We start from the raw sequence: 26,449 nt of genomic DNA on the forward strand, positions 1-26,449 counted from the left end.
AGATAATCTAAACCATTAACAATTTCTAATGATTCCACTGAGTTCCTTTTAAAAATCTGATCTTTATACATAGAGCCTTTTTCTCTTGTTAAAGTCTCCATTTTTTGTTCTGTCTCTACTCATTCCAATTAGTCATTTTTTTCAGATTCTCATGTTTCTAGTTCTTCAGTAATTAATTCTCCCACTTATTTTATTTATTCCCCTAAATATAGGTGACAGCACAAAGTCACAAATTTTTATCTGTACTATTTTAATTCTCTTTCACAACTACATATTTTGACATTTCTATTGGGATCTCTTCTTTTAATTCATGGACTATTCATGAGTTTATTTTTCAGCCTCCAAACATAGAGTTATTGGGGTATTTTTAACACTGTAATACTGCTGGCTTCTAATGAAATTTCATTGTAAAGAATATAGTGTGTATAACACAGATTCATTGAAATTTGTTGGTATTTTATATGTTCAGTTTCTCTGATTATTCTGTTGTGAATGAACTATTTATGTGATTTATTTCAGGAATATCTCCTCTAAGGTGAACACCACTAGAATTTTTAAAGGCATTGAATGTGATCATCTCTTTTAATAGATAATAAAGTTACATTTACTATAATTACTCTTATAGTACATTTTACTTTGTCATATTTTCTCCTCACTCCATTTTCTTATTTCCTGCCTTCTTTAGGGTGTACAAATTCTTATGTGGTCACTTTTTACTTCATTCTATGATTTAGGAAACTTAGGACTACATTTTTACTTTTTTTTAAAACCTATTTTGAAATTTCAACATGTATTTCCTTAAAAGGCTAAAGTTACTCACTACTGCTCTTCTCCTTCCTCAGCAGGACAGCACTTAGTGTGCTTCACTATCCCATGTCTCCACCTTGCCCCAGCTAACTTTAATTAGTAATTAAAATTTAGTCTCACCTCTTTAAATTAAAAAATAAGGTTTATTTTAACATAAGTTGCTTGCACACATTTTATCTATTTTTATGTTTACCAGTTCTTATATTGTCTACTTTTCTTTTCTGTTCTCTTTCTGATATAGATCCAATTGCAAAAATGGGTCATTTTATATTTCTACCTGAAACCACATACTTCAAATGTACATAGATATTTCAGGTCCTAATATGTCTTAATAGGTCTTAATAAGTCATCTCTTAATGAAGTTGTTTGGAATGCCAATGGCAAAGTACAGAAAAGCTACATGATAAGCAGAATAATATTCTGAAACAGACAACATAAAGAACTGTGAAAGACATATCTATGCTCAGTAAAGATAAAAATATAAACAAACAGCAGTAACCCTAAGGTATGGATGTTTTATTTTTTCATAACTTTAGATAATCTTCTCTGCAGAGTTTGGAGCTGAAATAATCCAAATACGTGATTCTAATCTAGATACCTACCTGGGGAAAGTATTTATAATACTGTATGTTAGGGTACAATATCAGCATATTGGGGCCAGGCATATAGCTGTCACCCAGCTTCTGCCTGGCAAGCACAAAGTCCTGAGTTCTATTCTCAGTACAAAAAATAAACAAACAAAAACCCCACACCATACTTAATAACTGTGTAATTAAATATCACAGTTTAAGAAAAAATGCTACCTAGACTAATAATCTTGAGATGTTGAATAAAGTAGCTCAATGAAAACTAATTGATGTCTTTCCATCGCATTCCAAAAAACAAATGAGAAAAATTGTTTGAAGTCAAGACCTACCATCGTTAGAGCAATACTAGTATCCAAAGGTTGTAGGATCTCTGTTAATAAAAACTTCATATATGAGTGAGAATTATTCAGGAAGAAAATAAGGCTAAAATATATTGGAGGGTTTGTAACTACTTATTGATTAAATTTGCATTTTTGCCTATTTGCTGGAAATTGTTTCAAATTTAAGCACTCAAATAGTCCTTTTTTATATGTACATGATAGTTTCATTGAAACATTTACAGCTTCATTTTACTTTACATTTCATTATAAATGTAGATAGTTGGACTGAATAAATTTAAGTGTAATTGAATGACCAAAAAAATAAAGAAAGAAAGAAAAAATATCCTTTTCTGGCTCAAAATAGTTCAATCTGCCATTGCGATTTTTTAAAAACTGAATTCACTCTTTAAAAAAAAATAGGTCAATGGAACAGAAATTCATCTTCCTGCTTAATATGCGTTCTCTCCTCCAGTCCACTCACCAGTTCATCTCAAGTGGAATTCCCCTGAAAGCTGTAGAGTGAGTAGGCTGATGAGCAGTTACCATTCTTGTTTTCAGGGTAATTTTGTTCTACATCCAAAGAAATGTTTTTGCTATTGCTGTTTATACCATTAAAGGAAAAAAAAAATCAAATGACACAGTAACTAGAAGGAAAGAGTAAGTTATGCTGATTTCTGTAGCAGTATTCCAAGTATAGTTTCTTGCCTTCAGGAGTCAAAATCAGACAAAAATGTTCCTCTGTAGATTTAATGAAAAAATAACCAATAAATTCTTGAATTTGTGCTAAGCTATATGAACTCATTACTATATTATAAAACAGTTTAATATACTTTGACTAATATGTTAGATGGCAAACAAAAATATGCTGTAGTATTAGCACAATGTATGCAAACTTGACTGGCCTATGCTATTAAGTAAAAAAACATAAAAGATGTTAAAGCATTAAGGTATTTGAAGAAAATCCAAGTACTTTAATACTTCCCAGAAATATCACTCCTTCAACTCATCTGCACATATTTTTATGTACTCTAAACACAAAGAAATCTAGAAATGTATTGTTATTCTTTTATGAAGTTAGTTAAAAATTAATAAACAAGAAATTAAGGGAAGGTACTATAATAACATTAGAATATTCTAACTAAAAAACAATTACAATGAAACTATTCATACTCCCATAGAATTATAAACATTTTTTCAAGGAATATTTTGCAATATAATTTTTAAATAATGTTTTCTTCTTACTCTTGAGACTTAAAACACTGAACTTTCTCAGTTTAGTGATTTAAAGCAGCATGTTCAGTGTTTAGATTTTCCTTCAAATACATCTGTATACCTCATCTCTCAACTTAAGAGGATTATTTTTCAATAATATGTAATTTGGAAGAAAATTATGTTGAAATGGTTCAGTTCTGAGAAGTTAACCGGTCAGATTTCAGAGACACATAGTTCTTTGTAGAGAACTAAATATCAACAGTTTGTCAGTGTGCTCCTTTCTACTGTTCTCAGCACTCACCCTCATCTCAAAAGTAGAGCCAAGTTTCACAGAAATAAGAGCAATGAGCTTAATTCTTAGCCTGAAAGACTATTTTTAAATTTTAAAAGTTACTTTTCTATTTCTGATATTTAAGTAAGCAAAACCTGTTAACTCTGAGATAACTTTGGGGCCTCACTAGAAAAATTCCCTCTGTAGCTGCTGGCTGAAACTCTCCAAACTTGCTCAACTGTGCAGATGTTGAAGCAGCTCTCAGTTACACTGGGGAAGAAAGAAGCACCAGACATTCCACAGCTGCCTTCAGCTCCCTTCCCAGGGGCACAGTTGCAGGCTCTATCAAGCTCAATCACTGTACAGCAACTGGGGATCTCAGGCAGTGACAAAGAAATCCCTGAGCAGCTTAAATTTCTCCTAGTACCACAGTAAGAGGTAACACTGCTTAAAGAGTAACCAGTATTTCCAGCAATTATGTGGCCTCAGGCCAAAGAACAAAACAAAAAAAAAAGAAGATCTGTAGTGAAAGATAATGAAAGATGTTTCATATTTTTAAAATGTCAAGCTACTTACAGATCTTTCTTGGTCTTTGTTCGGGAGATAACTATGAATATTTTATGTTTATTCTCATTTCATTCCTTGGGTGATAGGACACAACAGTAAAGTTAAAGAAACAGAACTTAATAGTTAATTCCACAATTGTAATGCAACACAAAAACTGGCAATAATATGTTTAAAGGTAGTACATGCTTCTTTTTTCATCAGCCTATATTCTTGTGAGTTGTTTCAAGTATTTTAAACATTGCAATGAACTGAATTAATCATATGGTGTGACTAAAAATAAGTAGCCAAAGACTATTTTTTCCTACCTGAGAGTTACTGTGCTATAGCAGATGCCATATGCTTATCATAAACCATAAAGGAAAGGGCTATAAATACACAATAGAAATATACTTTGTACGCAATAGAAATATACTTTGTACTAATCATCTTCCTGTGGGGTAGCAAAAGACAACTCACAGACTCCATGCACAGTTTTCATATCTTGAATTTATAATAGTTGCAATTAATATTACTTGGCCAGAAACCATTACCATACCATTATATAAGCATCTGAAGAGTTTGCCACATATGATAATAATAAAAATAAAAATGATATTACTATTTATTGTGAGTTTATATAAGCCAAGCACTGTGTTGAATTATCTCTCATTTCCCCTATTTTATAGATGAAGAAATTATCTTATAAGGGCATTGAACTAATAAATGATACTGTTTAGAATTTTAAAATTTTACTCTAAAGACCATGTTTTAATTATTAAGCTTTCCTGACTATGCTGAAAGTGCCATTTGTACATTAATTTGGAACATCATAAGTATTTCTGAAATAATTTTAAAAGTTTATATTGTCATTAAATTGTTCTAGTAGGAGAAAACTAGCCTCTCTACATGTTAGTTAAATCTCACTTACATTGTGTATTCACTATTTTTCCTCTCTAACTTTAAATTTTCTAATAGAAAAAGGCTTATTGCAACCTGGAGTATTAGCAATGCAGTTCCCTGAATGTTGTTATAGCCTAAGAATCCTGAATTTTAGATGCCTATCTTTCTGCTTTAGGTTGATTCTCAAAACTCAATGGTAGCCATAAGTAATCAACAGCACTGAAGCATGTAAGCTCTAAACCAAGTCCAAATATTTACAGTAAGAAAATGTTTTGATTTCAGGCTAAAATATCAGTAAGATGACCTTAAGCCTCAAAAGACCTTTGTTGTTAGTCCAACAACATTTCCTTAAGACAATGCACAGTAAGGAGGAATAGATAGGCAGAAGTTGACATATGGGGTGTGCATGGAACTTCTGGTTAATGGAAGTTCCAAGATGTATAAATAAAAAATGATGTGTGAGTTGGTGGAGAAAACTGTAAGGCAAGTCAATTTTTTAATTAAAAAATTATGTAGCATAAACAATGCTAATGAGCCAAACGTCCCAAGAGATTAAGATTGTATCTGCTTCATTTTAACATTCTGTTCACTTTTCATAAGTCTAAGTCCACTCACTTGAAATATTTCAAGCAGAACTCTTTCTGCAAAATAGTTTTGAAGGTTCTCTTTGTCCTTGCTCTTACTAGCTCACTATTTTCTACTCAAGTTGTCAACATGATGACAAATTATACACATACATACAGAGGCGTGCACATGAGTGCACACACATAAAAGAACCTATTTCCTTTATATGAATCACCAGAAAATAAATACCTGGAAGTTCCTCATATATTTCCTCTTCTATTGGATGAGTACTTATTGGTGGGCTGCTGATTGGTAGAGGATGATCAACGTCATCATACACCTCTCCTCTTTCATCATAATCCTCAGGAATAGTATCAGATTCCATATCTACAAAATGCAATTCACAAAGCAAATTTTAAAACATTGGAAAAGACTTTAAAAATTGTATTTTCTAAATAAACAAAGTAACAGTACTGTTCTGTGCTGTATTCTTTAAAATATTTTAAAAATTAATTTGCCAAAGACTTTAAAAATTGTATTTCCTAAATAAACAAAGTAACCATAATACTGTTATGTGCTACATCTTTTATTCAAGACACTTTAAAATCAATTTGTGAACCAATGGGAAAGGTCAGTAAATGATGATTTATGGTAAAAATACTTTTATAAATTAGAACTGAATGGTCTCCATTAATACCAATCATGTTCTGTGGATATTTTCATAGAAGTCATTAAGTCCTTCTATATAAAAACCAAAATTACTCAGTTATTTAGTGCTGAACAACTGTGATTACATATACAACCAATGCTCTTACCTTGCAATACGAATTTCAGCTGCTGCACCCATTCTTCTGCATCTTTAGGAGAAGTGGCTGTAAACTAATAAAATTAAAAAAACAACAAACAATAAGAATAAAAATCACCACCGTAGAAATAAAGGAATGTTGCATTCTTATCATTTCTTTGAGACGATTAGTAATTCTTTTCATGTCTAGTGGTACTTTCCTTGCAAGGATGCTTCTTATAATGTACAGTTAATTTTGACAAATTTATGTAATTGAAGCAGAGGATGATGGATTTGAAACTCTGATCAGCAGCTGGCAGCTGTGCAGGAAAAAAAGCTGCTTCTCTTCATCAATGTCAAAGACAGAACTGATGAACAAAATTTGCCCTTGACAATTAGAAGACACCCATGAATTTCTTTAGACTGCTGGGTACAGTTTTCTTAAAAATGTTCTTGTCAGATTCCAACACACTACCTGACAACTTAATTAACTAGCTTTCAACTGCAATCTCAGATATTTAAAACTTATTAAACATACATTCCATATTGATGCCTAGCTGATAGCTCTTGAATTGCAAAGCTGATCCATGTCTTTATCTTCATTTTCTCCCGCACCCTTAAGCAATACAATATGCATTAACACTTTAATATTTTTTCTTTGATAATTTTACTCTTTCTGGTATGTAATTCTTCTAGGAAATCACATAATTCTTTTAAGATAGATGAAATGCTACATGTGGAGTAATTGATAAATCATATATTCACTTGATCTTTTCCAAGAAGATATCACTTGAACTAATCTGAATTTTTAAAAGTATATTTCCACTTATATGAATTTTCAATATATAAAACCCAGTATTTTTTATTATTATTATTATTAACATGTCAGGGAGAGCTGTTTTAACGAAATGTTAATGTCTCTATAAATGAAATCAGAACATCTTATCAACCTAATTTCAAGGCAACATAAAAACTCCAACCTGATAGACACGTTTATCAGGAGCGCAGATTTCAAAACAGCAATCTTTCTTCCCATCCTTCCTAAGGGTGTTATTCATCCTGACATCATAGCCATCTATTGCAAATCCACCTTTCTGCTGTTTGTCTGTTGAAGATAAAACAGAATTTTATCTATTGCACTGAATGCAAATGCCTAATTATCTTTTATTTAGATTTTTGTGAACTCTTAGACTATTGTATGCTCATACTGCTTCAGTAATAAAATACTTACCATGTTTAAGTATTTATAATACTTTATACAATATATAATACTTTATACAATACTTAATACAATTTATAATTGTAAAATATGTCAGTATTTGGGAAAATTGCATCAAAAAATGGTATTTTAGAGAATTGGTGGGAAAAGTCCATAGGATAATGGCTGTTGAAAAAAGTCTAAAAGTAAGACTTTGAATGTAAGGAAAAAAATCTAAGAATTTGAACTAGGCAATCTGCTACAAATTTACTACAAATCAGATCTAGGGAGCTAGTCAGAAAACTTGTTTAGTTGAAACTTGTTGGGCTTTACTTACCAATATCTCCTTTTACCAACCCCTCCACATTATCAACACTATCAAAAAAGAGGCTCTAAAACAAAACTTTTCTTAAAAAAAAAATCTCCTAACTAGGTACAAACTGTAAATGTCAAAGCAAAACAACAACAAAAGCTACTATTTATAAAACAGATATGAAGCAAAACAAAGTACTCAGAAAAGAGTAGAAAAGCAAGTACAGAAACATTGGTTTCAAAAAAATGAATAGAAAGAGGTTTCTTAAACTGTTGTGCAACAGCCAGAACTAGTGTAAAGACACTGAAACACACAGGATGAAGAGTCGCACGATGATCTGACCGTAATGCAGTCACTGGAGGCTGAGACAGGAGGACTGCAGGTCAGAGACCTTTCTCTCAGTGACACTCTGTTTCAAAATTAAAATGAGAAGATGGGGGGTAGCCCATCTTATGGGGTAGCCCGGACAGCAAAATGACTTGCTTATTGATCACATATTATCTTAAAGACAAAGTAGAAATGCAACAAAGAATGTAATACTTTGAATCAAAATAAAATTAATCAACTTTCCTACTTCACTCAGTTGTAACTATCTCTGTCCCCACCCCCAGTACTGGGGATGAAATTTAGGGAATGTTGATTTACATCCCCAACTTTTTTTAGTTTTTAAAATACTATTATTTTGAGGAATGCTTTGCTAAATTTACCAGGATGAGTTCAAACTAGCAATTCTCCTGTCTCAACTTCCTGCTAGCCATCATGCCTGGCCAGCCCTATCATTTTGGTAAAAACTCTGCATAACAATAGGTTTACTCCCCAAGATAACATGCAAAACCATGAGTAAAGACTGTCAAACTGTCTCTCCTATTGAGCCCAGGGGAAATATGGAAATGCTTCTACAACAGAGGGTAGAGGGTAGTTATGGCTTGTGCCTAGATGTCCTCCAAGCCTCCCTCACTGGGGGTGGGTTTTGTTCAGAGGTGGTTGGATCTAGAGTATATAGCTGATTTGTAGTGCAATGCTGGGATTAAGTGTGTTGATATGAAGGGTGGGTGACTGCTGGATCAGTCCACTGATTGGATTGGCACCACCCTAATCCTGGTAGACCAATACGATATCAGAAATAGAAAGAGGCTTGTCTCACTCTTCTCTCTTGCTGCTTCTGCTGTTTTCCATCACCATGAACAGTGTCCATCTACCTTGTGCCACCCTGTCTTAAAGTCAGCCAGCTGTGAATTAAAATCTCTAAAAACTGTGAAGTAAATAAACCTTTCCTTCCTGACTTTGGGCATTGGGTATTTTGGGTATACAGAAAAGACAAGGGTTCTCTCAGCTTAGGGCACCAATTAAAATCTGTATTTCCTTTTCTTAAATAAGCTAATTTACTACCCAAAGTAATATACATCTTTGAAATATCATGAAGATAATCTTTTTCCAAAGGCCAAATAAAAAAAATAGAAATTATTGTCTTAAACCTGGGCAATCTAATTATATTTAGTCATAATTTATATATCTGATGGCTGAAAAAAATTCAACTTCAAAAATTTGAAGTTTATTTGATTAAAAAGTCTAAAATAAACTCTGTGAGGTTTTTAAAAACTATAGCTTAAAAATTATAGCACTTCCCAAAGTGTTTTCTAAGAGTTATTAAAAAGTGTTACAGCTGAATATAAAATGTCCCCTAAAAGACTCATACGTTTGGAGGTGAGGCTTCTTGAAGGTGACTGGATCATAAGGGCTATAACTTCATCAGTGGATCCATCTATTGATGGATTCATTTCTTGAAGGTATTATTGGGAGCTGATGGAAACTTAGAAGCAGGGTCGAATTGAAGGTAATGGAGCACAGAGGAATGACCTCGGGGACTGTACATTTCCTGGCTCCTTCCTCTCTGGATCTCTCACTTCCTACTACCTGGCTGCCAGGAGACCAGCAGCACTGTTCCACCACGCTTCTCCACCATGATCATCTGCTCACTACAGGCCCATCACAATGAATCCAGCTGACCATAAACTGGAACCTGTGAAACTGTAAGCCAAAATAAACCTTTCCTCCTTTAAGTCATTATTCTCAGTAATAGAAAGCAACACAACAGATTTTTTGTGATCAAATATATTTGGGAAGCTTATTGCTTGTGTTGGTCACTTTTCTCTCATTACTGAGACAAAATACCTGATGTCCAAAATTAAGGAAAGAAAGGTTTATTTAGCTTACAGTTGTTGGAGGTTTCAGTCCCTACTCAGCTGGTTCTAAGGCATAGCTAAGGGACAATCATTCATGGAAGCTGCAAGTGACCAAGAGTGAACAGGCTAAACAAGGAAAAGCATGCCTCCTTCCCTTCATTATATTGTATGCCAGCTACCCACTCCTGGGTGGGTCCAGCACTCACATTGCCAGTCTCAGCACTTGACAATGAACCAATCACAAGTGCTAGACTCAGCCACCCTAGAAGGCCCACCTCTCATGACTGCATGAGGCGTTGGTTAACATCTAGAGAGAAACTATAATATTGCTGAATTAAAATTAAGTTTTTGTTTTAAATAGTTGCATGAGCCCAGATTATATAGGCATGTCTTTTTTAAAGGGCTTTAGTATATTTACATAATGAATGGATTTTCAAGAGAAAGATTTAGTATGCAGCATTTCCAAAAATTACTTGTGCATACAGCCCTTTTCCACAGATTATGTAATGAATCTGATATTCCTAGAATATATTTTACAAAATATGCAACTAGAAGAATATTGGAGAAAAGTAGTAAAATAATAAACAGTTATATATAGTTAGTTCTTCAAAAATTCTCAAACATTAAAAGATTTTTTTCATGCATTTGACCAGTTTTTAACTGAGCACTTTAAACAATCCAGGTAGCACTATAAGTATGCTGAGACAAAACCTAATACCACTTTTACAAGACTGTGCCCACCTTCCAACTGAAATTAACACACACATATACACATGCCAACTATACAACTTCAAGTATGCCACACAAACTAATCAATGGTCTATTAGACTGAAAAAGGAATTTAATTCATGCTACAAAAACTGGAAGTAATCCCAGGCAAAATACCTAAGCCATCTAGGACACTTTTGCAAGATTTAAACTCCCTCAGAGTTTTCAAGGACCAGACTTGGAAGAACGGCTTTCCCTGCTGCACAAGAGCTCAATCATTCCACTCATCAGGGCATTAGATCTACAGCCCATACTTCTCTATCTGAAATTTTGGCCTAAAATTCTTTTCAACCTAGTGTGAACATAGTGGGAAACGTAAGGACTAGAGTCTACATCTGGAGATGTAAAATCAGCACGTAAGTGCTAATTTTCGTAGTAGGGTAAGGGGTGGGTGGTTCCTTATGCTAGATTATCTAAGAATAACATAACCAAGCTACAAAATCAACAGATACCCTCCAACTTAACACTATTAGATCCACTTCAGAAAACACTTTCAGAAATATGCTATGAGGCCAAATATCAGATCTTTTCATTCTTCTAAGAGGAGAACCAGAGAGAAGCCATGAATCCAAGTTATGCTAAGCATTTCCAGTAACATAAACATACTGTTGTTTAAATATGAGTAAAAGGGAAAAGCAAACATTGGTGTCAGGAATATACAGTAGTGTCCCAGTTCACAAACTAAATTCCACAATTCTGGTCACAAACTGAGTTGAACACAAACTGAACCAAATTTCCCTGTATAGTCAACATTGAAACTAAACATTGAATTTGAATCAGAGCTCATCCAATCAACCAGAATTGTGTAAAGAATTAAGTTCATGATACCACTATATCATGGAATCGAAGACATACCACAGCACTTGAGCTAAAGAAAACATAAGTAAACTAAGAGAAACCAAAGTAAGCATTAGACTATTGTTTTCACACCTATTATATGAAAAAGCAATACTACAAATTTTAAAGAGATTAAAGGTGAAACAATGTAGTATAAATACAGAGAAATGGTTAAGACAGAAATTGAAATGCACTCAGCAAAATAACGGGGGGGGGGGAATAAGGAAACAAAAAATGCAGTAGCAAAACAATGAATTAGAAATCAAGTAATAAAAATTAGAATTAACATTGTTGAAAATTAAATACACTTGAAAAACTCAGCAGGTAGAAAAAAAGAGTAAAGGACAGAAGTGAAAAATATGATAGACAAAGAAGACTAACAAAAATACAATATAAGAAAACTGAGTGCTCTGAAAAATGAGTAACAAAATAGTGTCAATATTCAAAGATATAACAGAAGAAAATGTCATTTTGTGAGAGACAGATCCACGTCTGTAGAACACAAGATAGTACTGTTCAAGTAAAAATGAAACACCTAAAGGTGTTCAGTAGATTATTTATATTGGAGGATATTCATATAAATAGCCAATTGGACTAGGACGTAGAAGAAGAAAAGTTGAATAGAAAGAAACTCATAGATTTTACAAAACCATAACCATAAAGTGGCCATGTTTCTCACTAGTCAGTATGGGACTGGCAGGCTAAGACATGAAATGGACAAATACAGCTATAGTGAGACCTGCTCTTCTCCCTTCGTATCAGCTTCTTTTATGGACAGAAAATCCAGCATTACGTGGTTATCCATAAAAATTTATACATTAGTTCCACATGCTTTCTGGGACAGTTTCAGTAACACCTGTTGACTTGACATAGATTGTCAACAACAGCAAAATGCCAGTCAAACAGGAAATAAGGTCATATAAGTTTATTTATGCAAAACTCTGAAAGACCAGTAATATATATATATATATATATATATATATATATATATATATATATATATATAATCTATGTGAGCTTCACATAGCAGAAGCTTATTCCCGTAAGTGGCAAATGTAAAATTTTAGTCATTGTGATGGAAATCTTTCTAAAATATATACTTCCTTAACTTCTCAAACAATGTCTTTTAACATAATTTAGTATTTTCTTGACAATCTAGCAGTATCACTTTGAGTATTCATTTTTATATTATACCACACTGATGCCCTGAGGATTTCTGAAGTATCTGTCCCTCTATTAAATTTCTCTCAGCTTCTATTTCACACTATAACCTTGCCTTTATCATGTTGCTTGAGTTTAATGTCTACAGACTTGAAGGCTGCTAGGAGAAACTAGATAATGAAATCCATTAAGTCAGTAACTTAATTTTACACAATTCTAATTCAGTACATTCAAGATAAAAAGCAGTTGGCTCTGATCTCCTACAAAGCATAATACATGAGGCTAAATGACAGCTATTTCCTTCTACCTTCTCACTGGCTTTTAGGTTTTCAGCTGTGTTCCGGGTTTTTAAAACTGCCAAAAAGACAGCTCACATTTACTGAGCTCCTTCCCTACGTCAGGAACTCAATGTAGCATATCTTATATATACCTTGTAATAATTTTAAATGACAGAAGATATATATCTCTAGCACTTATGAGAAACCCTTAAATTAACAAACTCATGGTCACACAAACAATAATAGTAAAAACCATGACCCTAGAGTAAGCCTGATTTTAAAGGCTTGCTGTGTCAACTATTTCACACTGTTTCCTAAAAATATGCTTTTAAAAGCATATTTCAAAACTCATCCATCTTGGATGCCTGCTAAAAATAATATGTACATTATATCTTAGAGGGCAGGCCAGCAGAAAGACAATGAATTCATGTTCTATGCCCCTCTGTTACATCCCAGAAGGCAGGCCGGTTAGAAGACAGTAAGTTTACACTCCTGGCCTCCTTCCTTACCCCTCAGATAGTGGGGCTAGCCAGGAGAGTATCAGACTGATGGGAACCCTAAAACCCAGGAAAACAGGCCTACGCACACGCACACACACACACACACACACACACACACACACACACACACACACCTTTGGAGGGTACAGTAATCAGCGAGGCCAGTAACATGGAAGCATCTGAAGCAGCAGTGAGGAGACAGCAGTTGGACTTTGGAGAACTCCAGTGACAGAAGACCAATCCCAGCCCCTACATCCAGAGGCCAAGATCAGCTCCATACCCAGCACATCCCTGGGATGTAACACAAACAATATCACAGAACTGTAAACACCAGAAGAAGGTAGGGATGAGGCTTGACTTACTACCATAGAAGCCAAAGAAACACTGATTTTCCCTGTTTTAGTTTATGCAAGCAGAAGCTCCAGCTGAGATCTTAGAGTTCAGTAAGAAAGCAAGAGAACTCAGAATCAATCCATGGCTTTCCCAACTGGTGGCAGAGCATAGTGGCAGTATCACATGTCATTAGTGGCCAAGGCCAAGGCCAATAATGAGTCCAAATCAGACTCTTCATGGCTCGCAGTGAAGTTCTCTTGGTTTTCAGAAATAGGTAAGTTCTTCTCTACCTTCTCAGCATAGTTGTTCAGCCTTCCCATCAGTTCTGTGTGACAGCTGATATTCTCCCAATGATTTCCTGTTCTGCATAAAGATGGATTCTGTCATTTGTACTAAGAATGCTAGCTTGGTACTATGGCTAGCAAACAGAAAACAATACAATGGGTTCAGCAATGTTTGATAGTATCTGCTACCTATAGCTAAGAAGACCCTTTCCTCTGTGAATAATGTGTTATTTCAAAAGTACTAATACTTATTAGGAGAGAAGAAACTATACCCCTCAATACTAAACTTTACCAAAACTGATTAGCAAATTGTTCTAGAACCATGCTTAAAGGTAAATAAACATTTTCGTTTATTTACACAAAAACACAGGGGTCCATGCTTGAAATACACTTTTTGGTTTTTCAGTTACACTAGGATAGTTCAAATAATTACTATTTTAAGTGAATTATAAGTTCTATATATTTGCTAATTAATAGGCTCTAACTAGCCATGAATAATAATACATTTACAGACTCAAAGAGTATTTTAATTAAAATTAAATGTTAAGCAAATATAAACTGATGGTAGGAAGTTGTAGGTATTAGAAATACTCTTTCTTTTTTTCTTGCTTTAGAGTGTTAGCATATTGCAAGTATAGTAAGTGATTTTTGTACACAGTCACTGCTATAGTTTGGATCTGGGATGTCCCCCCAAAGATCCACGTAGATCTTAGCTATAGGTAGCAAAGGTTTGGCACTACCCACCTACCGTTCTACTAGCAAGGTGGCCAAATCTTCCTAGCACCCGGGTAGAGTCTAGACAAAGGACATTAGGCCACTGGAGATACGTTCTTATGGGAGATACTGGGATCTCAGCTTCTTCCTCTTTTTTTGCCAACATGAGATGAGAAGCTTCCTTTGCTTTAAGCTTCCACCCTGGTGTGTGGTTCACCACAGGCCAAAAAGCAATAGATCAAATGAACATGAATTAAAACCTCCAAAACTGAGCTAAAATAAACCTTTTCTCTGTATAAGCTGATTATCCTGAGCATTTTGTTATAGTAATGGCAAGTTGACCAACACAGCCACATATTTTCTTTTTTAGGACTTAAATAAATTATAGGCATTTTTTTACAGAAAAGGAAGGTAAAGCCTTTGTTTCTATTTTTCTGTTTGCCTATCTCCCTCTAAAATTGAAATCCAGATAATAATTATGGTATGTTTTTCTACATTGCCATAACCAAAAGTTATTGTCAAGATACCTTACACAAGGAATATCTTATCCTACATATATTGTTCTCTTAGAGCCTCCTATAGTAAGAATAAATGCTGCTCCTGCTGTTACTTCTGCAACATAAAAGTGATTAAACATAGACAATAACCAGAGCTTCTCTGTGTGCTTAATGCAAGAAACAAACCCAGACGTGGTTCACACTCAGCCATCTCAATTTCAGAATGTCTTTCTTCCAATCTCACCTCCTCCAATTCTGTTCCTGTCACTCAACAAAGCAGTGTTTACCATATCCAATCAGAGCTTGTCATGTGATTTTTACCTTCAATGCTTAGAAATTTTAACTGCCCCTTAGACTGGAAAGCTAAACTCCTGCATAGGGAACACAAAATCTTCACAACTGGACCATGCATCATAGGGTTTTATTAGTTGTGCCCATTCCTGTGAGTCAGTATATTATATTACTTGTCAATAATGGTATCTGACATATTGATGTTCAAAAAATATCCATAGGTATGGAAGTTGTTATAGCTATATATACATCTGAAGATGCAAATCGATCTATCTACACATATAACTCTAGCAATATATATATATATATATATATATATATATATATATATATGAGAGAGAGAGATCCATCTTCAATTTATACAATCAAACTACAGAGACATTTTAAAATCAAACTATCTCCTGCTTTATCATAGCAAGCCAACAACATTATGGTCATCAGACCTGTAAGACTTAATCTGTATCTATTTCTACATGTTGAAGAAATCTTACTAAATGTCAGGTATATATTTTAACTTCTCTATGCTCTTACAAAGACTCTTAACTATAACGGCAGAAAAACTTAAAAAACTTGAAATTTATCACTTGTATATTGAAGACCTAAAAGTCTGTAAAATCATAATAATTCCTCATAAACAGTAGAAATAATGATTCCTACTTCTTAAATGATAAAAATATTATCCTTTACATACCAAATGAAAACAAAATTGCAATATAAATCTTAAAAATATCACAATTCACTCATACACTTCACATATATCATCATGATGCAATTATAAAATATTGATGCCCTAAGCCAGGAATAATTTTCAAACTGAACAGATATATTTTCTTTCCTACCAACTGTGAAGTTTCAGGGAAAGTCAGAGAGCAGAAAGGTCAATTTCAATGAAAAATAGTATTTCTCTACCAAACTCTGAAAGTTTTGTTATATTTCATTATCTGTATTAAGCCAAATTTTCAACTATTATATAATGAAAATAATATAATGAAAAATTACAAACCTACTACATAAATAACCTCTCACATACATTTAGAATGGCCCAGACTACTAATAGCTGCTGATAATCAGCTGGTGCTAGGATAGTCTTTAATTGGGAGAGGTGAGGAAAGGACAGTATAATTCCTGAAAAGAGATAGGTACTATGCACTGCCAATCCCATCCCTCCTAAAAAAAGAAGATAGGTAAGTTTTATATCATTATGCCAAGTCAAGATCATGTAGAAGGTAAACAGAAAATAAGAAAAAGTATGACTTTGGAATAGGTTTCTAATTAGATCATCAATGATGGATACCCCTAGAGTAATCGATAACTATCACAAAGTTGTTGGGAAATCACAGATTTGGCATCAGAGAGATGTGCAATAAGTTCTTCTCTACAGCCCTGTGGTAACTTCTTTTCGTTAGCCTAGCTAACATTCTCGTAAATAGTCCTTTTGGCCCAGTTTCTATCCATTCCAGTAAACAATACTGTCCCAAAAACCAAATCTGATCATACACCCTCTGCTTCAAGACCATACTCAAAACCCTTAGCAAGGTCTCTGTTCTCAGAACGCTCTTACCAATCTGATCTTATCTACTTCTTTAGTCTTTGAGTCCTCTGCTCTTACCTATTCCAGCTCTGGCCTTGAACACAACAATTCATTCCCTTTCACAACTCAAAATTTCTGCTGTTTCTTTGCCAGGAATGTTTATTTTATCCTCCTTTGGTGCTATCAATCCCAAGACTGTATAATGGATAAATAGAAGAAATTTATTATTCCAAGTCTTGGAAGCTGGGAAGTCCAAGATCAAGGGTCAGTGGTCTCAGCATCTAGTGAGGACTTCTCTCTGCTTCCAGATGATACTTTGTTGCTGCAATCTCCAAGGGGGACAAACACCATGCCCCAAAAATGCTCTGGACAAAAGAAAGTCTCCAGAGGTCACTCAGGCCTCTTTTGCAAGGGAACTTTTCAGAAAAGTAAAGCTCTCATGGCCTAATCACTTCCTGAAAACCACTCTTCTTAACATTGTCTTCTTACAAGTTAGGTTTCCAACATACAAATTCTGGAAAGACATTAAACTACAGAATTCAAACCCCTTCTCATTGCATCAAGGCCAGATTCAGTGAAGTGCTCTCTCCACTAGGGGATCCTCCCTAATTTCCCCAGGTGGTTATCTTTCATTTCTATGTGGTCCAAAGTTTTTTTTTTTAATTTCTTACTGCAACTATATTGAAATTATGTCTCTCTGCTTAGCCCCTCACATCAGATCCCACAGCATCCTCTCTTCCTCTCATTACTACCCACACAAACCAAACAGTGAACACTTCCAAGGATCTTTGGAGTCCCAGTGCCTGTTATCTACCAAGTAGCCAATTAATGTTTACCAAATAAAAGAAAAATAAATAAGTGAATGAATGAAAGCTTTGATGGAAATCTGAACATCTAGGATCTAGGAAGTCTGATGAATGAGTCTCATGACAATCACAGGAAAAGGAAGGAGATGAGAGAATGGATGTGATTTCATAAAGTGATAAAAAATGTACCATATATTTTGTTACTTAAGGGCTCCAAATGGCTATGAATAATAAATACACACAATATTTATAGGTACAAAGGTAAGTGCATTATATACCCTAGAGGATGGAACTACTCTTTCTAAGCCATTACTATATTGATAGGTCAATATATTTTTTGGCACATGCATAAGGGAGAAATTGTAAGCTATGTATCTGTCAAACAGTAACAAAGTACAGTTTAACCTAGTAAGTGGTATCAACTCCTTCCATGCATCTATAATCCATTCATCTAAATCCTACTTAGTTGGAAGATTATACTTCTCATATATCTAAATAGCTCTTCCCAAAGTTTGGGTAAATGGTTCATACATACAAAAAACAAGGCTTTAAAAACCAGTTACCTGGTTTCATGAAAGAAAACAATACTTTTATTTGATACATTTTCCTGGAAAGAAAAATGTATAAAGGAAGGAAGTCAGGATCACACCAAATAAACCATTTAAAAATATCTAAAGGGAGATAATTTTTTGAGTCCTGAAAAGAAGAGAAACAAACTGAGCATTCCAAAGGAAAAGCCAAAGGAGAAAAGAGCCGCTTGAAACCACTCTGGAAACAGGAGGCTTCACAGTGATAGACAGAAAAACTTTTAAGGAAATGAAAGATAGGCTATTGTTTCTTTACAACATAAAAAAATGTTAGAATGCCAATTTTTAGAAAACAAAAGTGGTTGAAGGCGCTAAGTGGATTACAAAGTAGTTAAATTGAAATTATTAAGAATGTTACCACCATAAGGTCTCAAGTAAGAACATAAATGAAAATTTAATATCTAAGAAATAAAATATTGGTCTTTGACACAGAAGTAAACTGTTCTGGAATTTTAGAAACAGTCTTGCTGATCCTTGACCTAACAGTTGTTATATATCAATTATGAATGATATAAACACTGACCTTGATTCTAAGTTAAATTTCTGTTTTTATCAGTACAAGTCTGCAGTACATAAGGATTACATTCATTGTAAGGAGTTGGTACATGTTTAATTCTATTTACCTCTCCTTCCTCATCACTGATTCTTTTTTTAAATTAAGTTTATTGGTGATCACATTCATCATACATAATTTAGCATGATATAGCTTGATTCTTTTTTTCCATTTCCCTTTCTCTGTTCTACCTTTCTTCTCCTCCTGATTTATGAAACCTTTGTTTTCATTTTTCCTTTTTTTATTATTTTTTTCTCTTCTTTCCTGTCTCCCCCCCTCCATAGTTCCCCTTCCCATTTGAACATTTTCCTCCTATTTCACAATATCTATTATTCATTTGGGTCCTTATTTACACTTTTGTTTTCTTACACAAGAGAAATATTGGGATATTTATATTTGTGTGTCTGATTTATTTCACTTTAAAGTATGGTCTCAAGGTGCATCCATTTCTGAGACTAGAAATGTCTCAGGTTTATTCTTCTTTATGACTGACATATGTCTTGGCATGCTCTACACTACAATCAAAACAGATCAAAGATCTAAATATTAAACAGAAACACTAAATCTTCCAGAAGAGAGAATAGGTAGAATTCTTGAAGACAAAGGTATAGGCAAGGCCTTTATGACAAAAACTCCTATGTCACAGGAAATATCACAAACAAAAACTGGGATCTCATCTTACTAAGGTTTTGCACAGGGAAAGAAATCAACGGAGAGGAAACTCGGGAGTGAGGAAAAAATTGGTGCCAGTTGTTTCACAGACAAAAGACCACCACAGAGAATACATAAAGGACTCAAAAAAATTGTATCTCCTAAATTTAAAGGCTCAGTCCAAAAATGGCCATCTGAAATGAGTATACACTTCTCAAATGAAGAAGTACAAATGGCAAATAAATATATGAAACAAAGTTTAATATCACTGGTTATTTGAGAGATGCAAGTTAAAACAATGCTGAGATTCCATCTCACTTCAGAAAGAACAGCTAGTATCAAGCAATCAACTACTAACAAATGCTAGCTGGGCTTTGGGGGGAAAGGAACCCTTCTCCACTTTTGGTGAAATGCAGACTGGTGCAACTTCTGAGGAAATCAGTGTGGTGATTCCTTAAAAAACCAACACTAGACGCTCTAGTCCATCCAGCTATTCCCTTTCTTGGTATCTTCCCAAAAGAACTAAAAGCAATATATGCACACCCATGTTTACAGCAGCACAGTTTTTAATAGTTAAAACTTGGAAACAGTCCAAATGCTCATCAACAAAAGAATGAATAAAGATGTGGGGGTTTTTATACAGTGGAGTATTACCCATCACTGATTCTTAACGAGATCAGAAATGAGAATTCAAAGCCACAAGGATTTGAAATCTCCCTCCTCTCTTCTAGTGAAAAGAGAATGTTACTCTGTAGAAAGGCAAAATTTGATCTAAATTCACAATAAAATAATATCTCTGTGTAGTAGCAAAACAAGTTTACAATCTATGATAATCATGACTGAATTTGGACTCTAACTTTTCCAACAAAAGCACCTTCTTACCCTTAATAAAAGAAAGGCCACTTGTTTCTAGATGTTTACAGCTTACATTTCACTGATGATCACTTACTATACTTGAACATATTATATATCAGTGATAGAATACGAACTGACAAAGTCTTAATTTGTTACCCCAAAAGATGAGATCAACTTGTAGCATTATGTATTTTAAATTTATCCAAACTATATTAACTTCATTTGATCAAGTTTATAAGGAAAAAACCACAATACTGCAAATAATACCAAGTAAAATTTCCAAATAACACTGTTAAGTAACAATTCCATGTGAAAATTTATATTCAGTGATTCTGGGCTTAGATGTCTTTTTTCCTTGCAATGCGCTTTCTGGAAGCAAAGGTTACCTGTTTCTGCATGAACCTTAATTTATGAAGTTCAACATCTTATCAGTACATGCTTCCAGTACACAATGACTACATTTATAGTGGGAAATTTGCACATGAACATACTACACCTTAAATCTTTTTTTGTCCCTTCTCCTCCCATCCCTCTTTGCTCCCTCCAACTCTTTCCTAGAGACAATAATGTTAGGTGAAATAAATCAGACACACAAATTTAAATATCATATGGTTTCTCTTCTATAAAAGGTCCAAAATATAAATAAAGAGCAAAATGAAGTAGTGATATTCAACTTCTGCCCTGTTTTCCCTAAGGGGGGAAAAAAAAAGCAAAACTAAGAATTTACATGCCTTAAATTTAATTATTTTGTGCTTTTGTTTCTTCCAATAAGAAACTTAAAAGTTATATGAGCTGTAACTAAAAGGTTTATTAATTAAAACATGAAATTACAAAAAACATCGCAGTGTTCTAACCATTACAGTAACACTAGCGGTTAAGAGATTGGACTCTGTGTAGGTTTAGGCAAATCCCAGAGCTGCCATTTAATAGTTCTGTGACTCTGAACAAACCTTAACCTCTCTGTCCTCTGTCTTCCTAACAGTAAAGTAAGTGGAGCTAGTAACAGTATCTACCTCATAAGAGGCTGGGAGTTGAACAGGTTAATATAGCTGATATGCTTAGATAGCTAAAGTGCTTACCCAGCGTCCAGGATACAGTGAACATACTTCCTGCCATTATTCAAATCAATAAAGGGGGATCAAAAGAGTGTTGTATACATTTATCTGAATTTTTCTTTTAAAATATTTTCTTTTTCTGCTTTTAAGTTTTTCATATCTCTACACTGTTTGCCTTTCTAGAAGTTCTATAACTGTAACCTGGTGATAAATATTTCTAGAGTGAAAGACCACATGGATGAAAATTACTTCACTCTGTTTTCTAATTCATTAAAACACCACTGTGTTAACTTTGGGACACAGAGTTTGGAATTCAGAGTATTTGTCAAATAAGGAAATGGAAGTACAAATTACTCAGACTATAACTGTTAAAATTTACACTGCTCTTTTTTCACTTGTGTTCAGTTTACTCTGAAACCAAAAATTAGGGTAGGGGGTAAGTAAAAATGGCCCCAAATTGTTCATGCAATAGTTGATGTAAATGAACAGCAAGCAATACTACCTTTATCACTGCCATAGTAATAGAACACTGTTTTACTCAGGGCACACCACCGTTTCTGCCATTCAAATCCCAGAAAGCTGTGATCTGTAAAAAAGGAGAAAAAAGGAACATTTAAGTAACCTACAGGACTGATATAAATGTAAAGCCATCTCTTTATTATAAAGGGAACGTCAATTGTCCGACTCCTTTTAGCTCTAATGTTCTGTGACTAGTTAATCTGTATTTTCTATTTCAAGAGACAAATCATTACTACCACCACCACCAACTAAGCTAAAAGGAATCAACTAAAGCAAAAATGGAGCTGCCACACTCATGGGCTCAATTGCTCGGCTACCAAACTTTCCCAACAGTTTCAAAAACGCATCAAAAAACCGTCAATTCATCTGGATCTCATTTTCTCATGTTATAAAAGGAAGGGGGAGCACCTAATTCATGTTATTTCTATTATCTCTTTCAGCTGTAAAATTCAGCTAAGAAAAGCAAAGGAAAAATAAACAGAAGGGCCCAAAGAGACTACCTGATGGATAAGCAGAACAGCAATGAAGAGACTTTCTGCTTTTCATTTTCTATATCTTAACATCAACTCCATATTTCCTTCCCATTAGATTTGGGTGTTGAAAGAGTCAGACCATCTGGTCAACTCCCAATTATCATGGCCAATGAAGGGGAACACTGAAATGAATACTTGACAATGGCAGGCAAGATGCCAGGCGTGCTGTGACCACAGCAGACATGGTGTACGGCAGTCAGGGCGAGGATGGCCAGCTACTCACCAGGGTGGGATAACAGTGAGAAATCCCAGCCTGGAGAACACTAGCATGGCCCACAGCTTTTCTAGAAGGTACAAGAACCAGCTGTTAAATCATTTATAAAGAGCCCAGGCTGGCAACCATCCAATCCAATGTTTTGTTTTATAATTTAAAATTATTTGATGCTAAATCAAGTATTTTATGTTTTAGATGTAGTCCAGATGTTTTTTTTACAGTCCCAAACGGTTCCATCATCTAAAGAGTACCAGCTCCACAGGTATACTGTAAACATGTTTTATCTACAGGTGAAATGATTCTTACACTTTTCATTAGAATTTGACAGCTCACCTTTTCTGCGTTTTTCCAGGTAGCCAGCCTTTAGAACAGAAGGAAGGTCCTGTGCTGCAATTGGAGGAAACTGGTTCCCTGTGGGAAGCAGAGAAGAGAAAAAAAGTAATTCATTTTAGAAAAACCAAGTGCCAGACCTCATTAGACTCCATGTACTTTTAATTACTAAAATTAAATCCAGGCCTCTTAGCCTTGTTTCAGATCCATTCTAGTGCCTCTCCTCCCTTCTATAAATCTCAAGAGCAAAAAAAAAAAAATGTTCAGTACTCTTCTATTTAATATATCATCGCCTCAAAATACAGTAATATTCTGCAACAGGATGATCTTGAAAGGCCAATACTTTTCAATCTATGTAAGGGCAGGACATAGAAACTATCATAAATAAGTGTAACAAATCCCTGAAAGAGGTTAGGAACCTCAAATAAATTATATAAACTTCTTTACACTTTTATTGGATTAACTCTTCAAGAATTTAAATGCATATTCTTACCTCCTGTCCTTATACCTATCAAGTAAAACATAAAATGATTTGCCCCCCAAATCAAGCATTAAATTTTGTTGCTCCAAGTCCATACCAAATTTACTTCTCCCTTTTTACCTTCACAGATAAATATTAATAATGATAAATGGAGTGAGGATAATTTAAATTTTTCTAGGGCATTTAGGAGCCCCAAAAGACAGTTCTATTTAATAGATAGAACTATCATACATATTAAAAACCTAAATAAGTAAAGATTAAAGCTTATTAGAAATTGTACATTCATGGTCATGAGTAAAAAACCACTCAATAGTTTCACAAATACTATTTTTATAAACTTCATTATTATAAATATAAGTTGTTCACACCTGCCTGGTAAGCATAAGATCCTGATTTCGATTCTCAGAACCAAAAAAAATTTGTATCTATATTTATCTATATCTCTAAATCTATATCTAGATAAATACATTCCTATGGAGGTATATATTATCACTGGTATTTTACTAGAACTCCAACAAGTGAAAACAACCAACCTAATTCCATTGATACATGATAGATGTGTCTCATAAAAGTTTCTGATATAGTAATTCATCACAGAATTTTTTGAGACAGGGTCTCAAATATTGGGCTGAGGTGCCCAGTGTATATTCACCTTAGCGAGTTCTACCACTTCTCCTCCTCCTGTTTATCCCCCTCACTTCTGCTACCCTCCTTCCTTCTCCTTTTCCCTCTTCATTTTGAAAAGTAATTTTTTTTTTGTTTTAGTACTGAAAGGCATGCTAAAGGCATCCATTTTTCTTCAAAGTAATTTAAACATTTTCCTTAAGACAGTGTTTGTACATAAAGGGCATTTATAGTGGCCCCTTGGCTCACAAACTTAATCTGTTTTATGATTTTGGAAAAAATGGCCATGTTTAAGTTTGCGTGGGAAAGATTGTTGTGGTAGTGTTTGTCACCTGATTCAGAGTTTGCAAATAAAAAAATTTTTTGACAAATCCTTCCATTTGTGAACCAAATTGTCTACAAACAAAAGCATTCTGAACTGAGGCATTACTGGAATTTGCCAATGGAAGTGTGCAGATTATGGAATGACTTCTCGAGGACAGTAAACCAGACTATCACTCTTTAGGCTGGCTGTGGTGGTGTATGCTTGTAATCCTAGCACTCTGGGAAACTGAGGGAGACTGCAAGGGAAACAAAACTTTTTTTAACCAAAAATTCAATGTTTTAAGCCATCATTGCCATTCATGCTACAGCCATGTAAATTCTTTCAAAAGCAAAGGTATATCAATAGAAATTCCTTTAAATATTTTATATTTTTAATCCTCAGAAGTACTATTTGATTTGTATAGCACCACAAATATATAAATACTTCATACTTTTTGATAGCAAATATTGGGAATTTGTTACAAGATATAAAAACCTGAGTCCTCACATTGTGTAAACCTCATAGTTATACCTACAAAGATCAACAGTATGTTACTCTTTAAGAAAATTCAGATTAGCCGAAGAGTTAAAATCCTACAAATGTAAATATATCGCAAAAAGGAAGGTAAGGATGGCAGATACATACCTTGCAGGCAACAAGGAAGAACTGCCATGCAATTACCATACACCAAAACCACCTTATCTTACTTTGAGAAACCATATATACACACACCCAATTATTCACCATTCAGTGAGTTCATAATAATATATTAGTTCTGTGGAATGTCAAAATTCACACACTTGTCCAAAAGTAAGTTCGAACCAGGTCTTAGACCTGTATAACACAGGAGGCATTTGGCACATGTTAGGATTGTTAATTAACTATTATTATATGTTAGTAAACTTTTAGTGGAATGGATACTAATGTAGATGTAAGACTACTGTACACTGTCTACAAAATGTTTATCAGAAGGACAAGAAAAGGTATAATTGGGTATTTATACAAGTGAAGCACTGTGGTCATTGTTAAATGATTTCCTTGCAGGGTGAAAGGAGGTAATAGAGAAAGTATGCCCTAACAAAGAAAAAATATTAATCCATACTCAGGCCAATCCATTAGTACTGCTAAAAATTACCACTTTTCAGTACACAGAAGAAAAAAAGAAAGACTATCTTTTTATAAAAGGACTATGCATTTCTTATCTGATAGTCTCACTTTTCTAAAGCAGCTCAAACATTAAATATTAAAACTAATACTCCACACAAATAACTAAGCAAGAAATGGATCATCTTCCAATCTGTAACTTTTACTAACAGTAAACTTTAGGATGAGGATACAGCTATGGCAAAGGTAGAGTAGTGCATCAGAAGCATTCAAGTAGATGGCTCGGTACGGACACCTCTAAACTAGTTCCAGTGGGAAACAGAATGTAAAACTTTCAAATGCAGTATGTACTTGATGGTAATATGCTGGAGGAGTAGATCAGTGTTAATGAGAACTACGTATGTGTTATGAGAACTACATATGTATTTCGCTACTTTCCACACAATCTAAAATCCACACTGGATGTTTGAAATAAAGAAATAAATAAAATAAAATTTGAAAATTTTTTGAAAGGTGAAAAAGTTGGCAGCATTGGGCTGGGGATTTAGCTCAGCAGCATAAGCACCTGCCTTGCAAGCAGGCAGTCGTGAGTTCGATCCCTGGTACCGATAAAAAGGAAAAAGACCAAAAAAAAAAAAAAAAAAAAGTTGGCAGCATTCCAAATAGCTGTAGAATTCACTTTTTATTCAGTTTCATTTCTACCTACTTTTTTATTCTTCATGTAGGACTGTGAATAGATATCAATGGATGTAATTCAGAAACACTTTCAAAGTAGACATCTGTTTTTCATTTTCTAAATTTTGTATAAGAAACTTTGGTGACCAATTTAAGTGCCAGATTTCTAAGGAATTTAAAACTTTCATTTCATTATTTTATCATTCACAAATCATTGCAAAATGATGGGTTTGTTTGCATCAATATATTCACATCTTATGGTTATTCAAGCTGGAATTC

The 26,449-nt window shown here is 34.2% G+C and overlaps 1 protein-coding gene across 4 annotated transcripts in view; it reads right to left on the reverse strand.

Moving 5' to 3' along the window:
- Skap2 (src kinase associated phosphoprotein 2) overlaps positions 1-26,449 on the reverse strand; it is a 179,519-nt gene that overhangs the window by 45,843 nt on the left and 107,227 nt on the right. For all 4 annotated transcript variants that reach the window (XM_063239690.1, XM_003467941.5, XM_063239698.1 and 1 more), the window contains 5 exons: positions 22,986-23,063; positions 21,889-21,972; positions 6,972-7,096; positions 6,023-6,086; positions 5,457-5,594 (listed from right to left, as the gene is read on the reverse strand). In XM_063239690.1, the coding sequence (XP_063095760.1) occupies positions 5,457-5,594; positions 6,023-6,086; positions 6,972-7,096; positions 21,889-21,972; positions 22,986-23,063 (489 nt within the window). The remainder of the gene's footprint in view (positions 1-5,456; positions 5,595-6,022; positions 6,087-6,971; positions 7,097-21,888; positions 21,973-22,985; positions 23,064-26,449) is intronic.

Source organism: Cavia porcellus, unplaced genomic scaffold, assembly GCF_034190915.1.
Source record: "Cavia porcellus strain 051 isolate PalLab524CR breed Dunkin Hartley unplaced genomic scaffold, mCavPor4.1 scaffold_2, whole genome shotgun sequence".
NCBI classification, from domain to species: domain Eukaryota; kingdom Metazoa; phylum Chordata; class Mammalia; order Rodentia; family Caviidae; genus Cavia; species Cavia porcellus.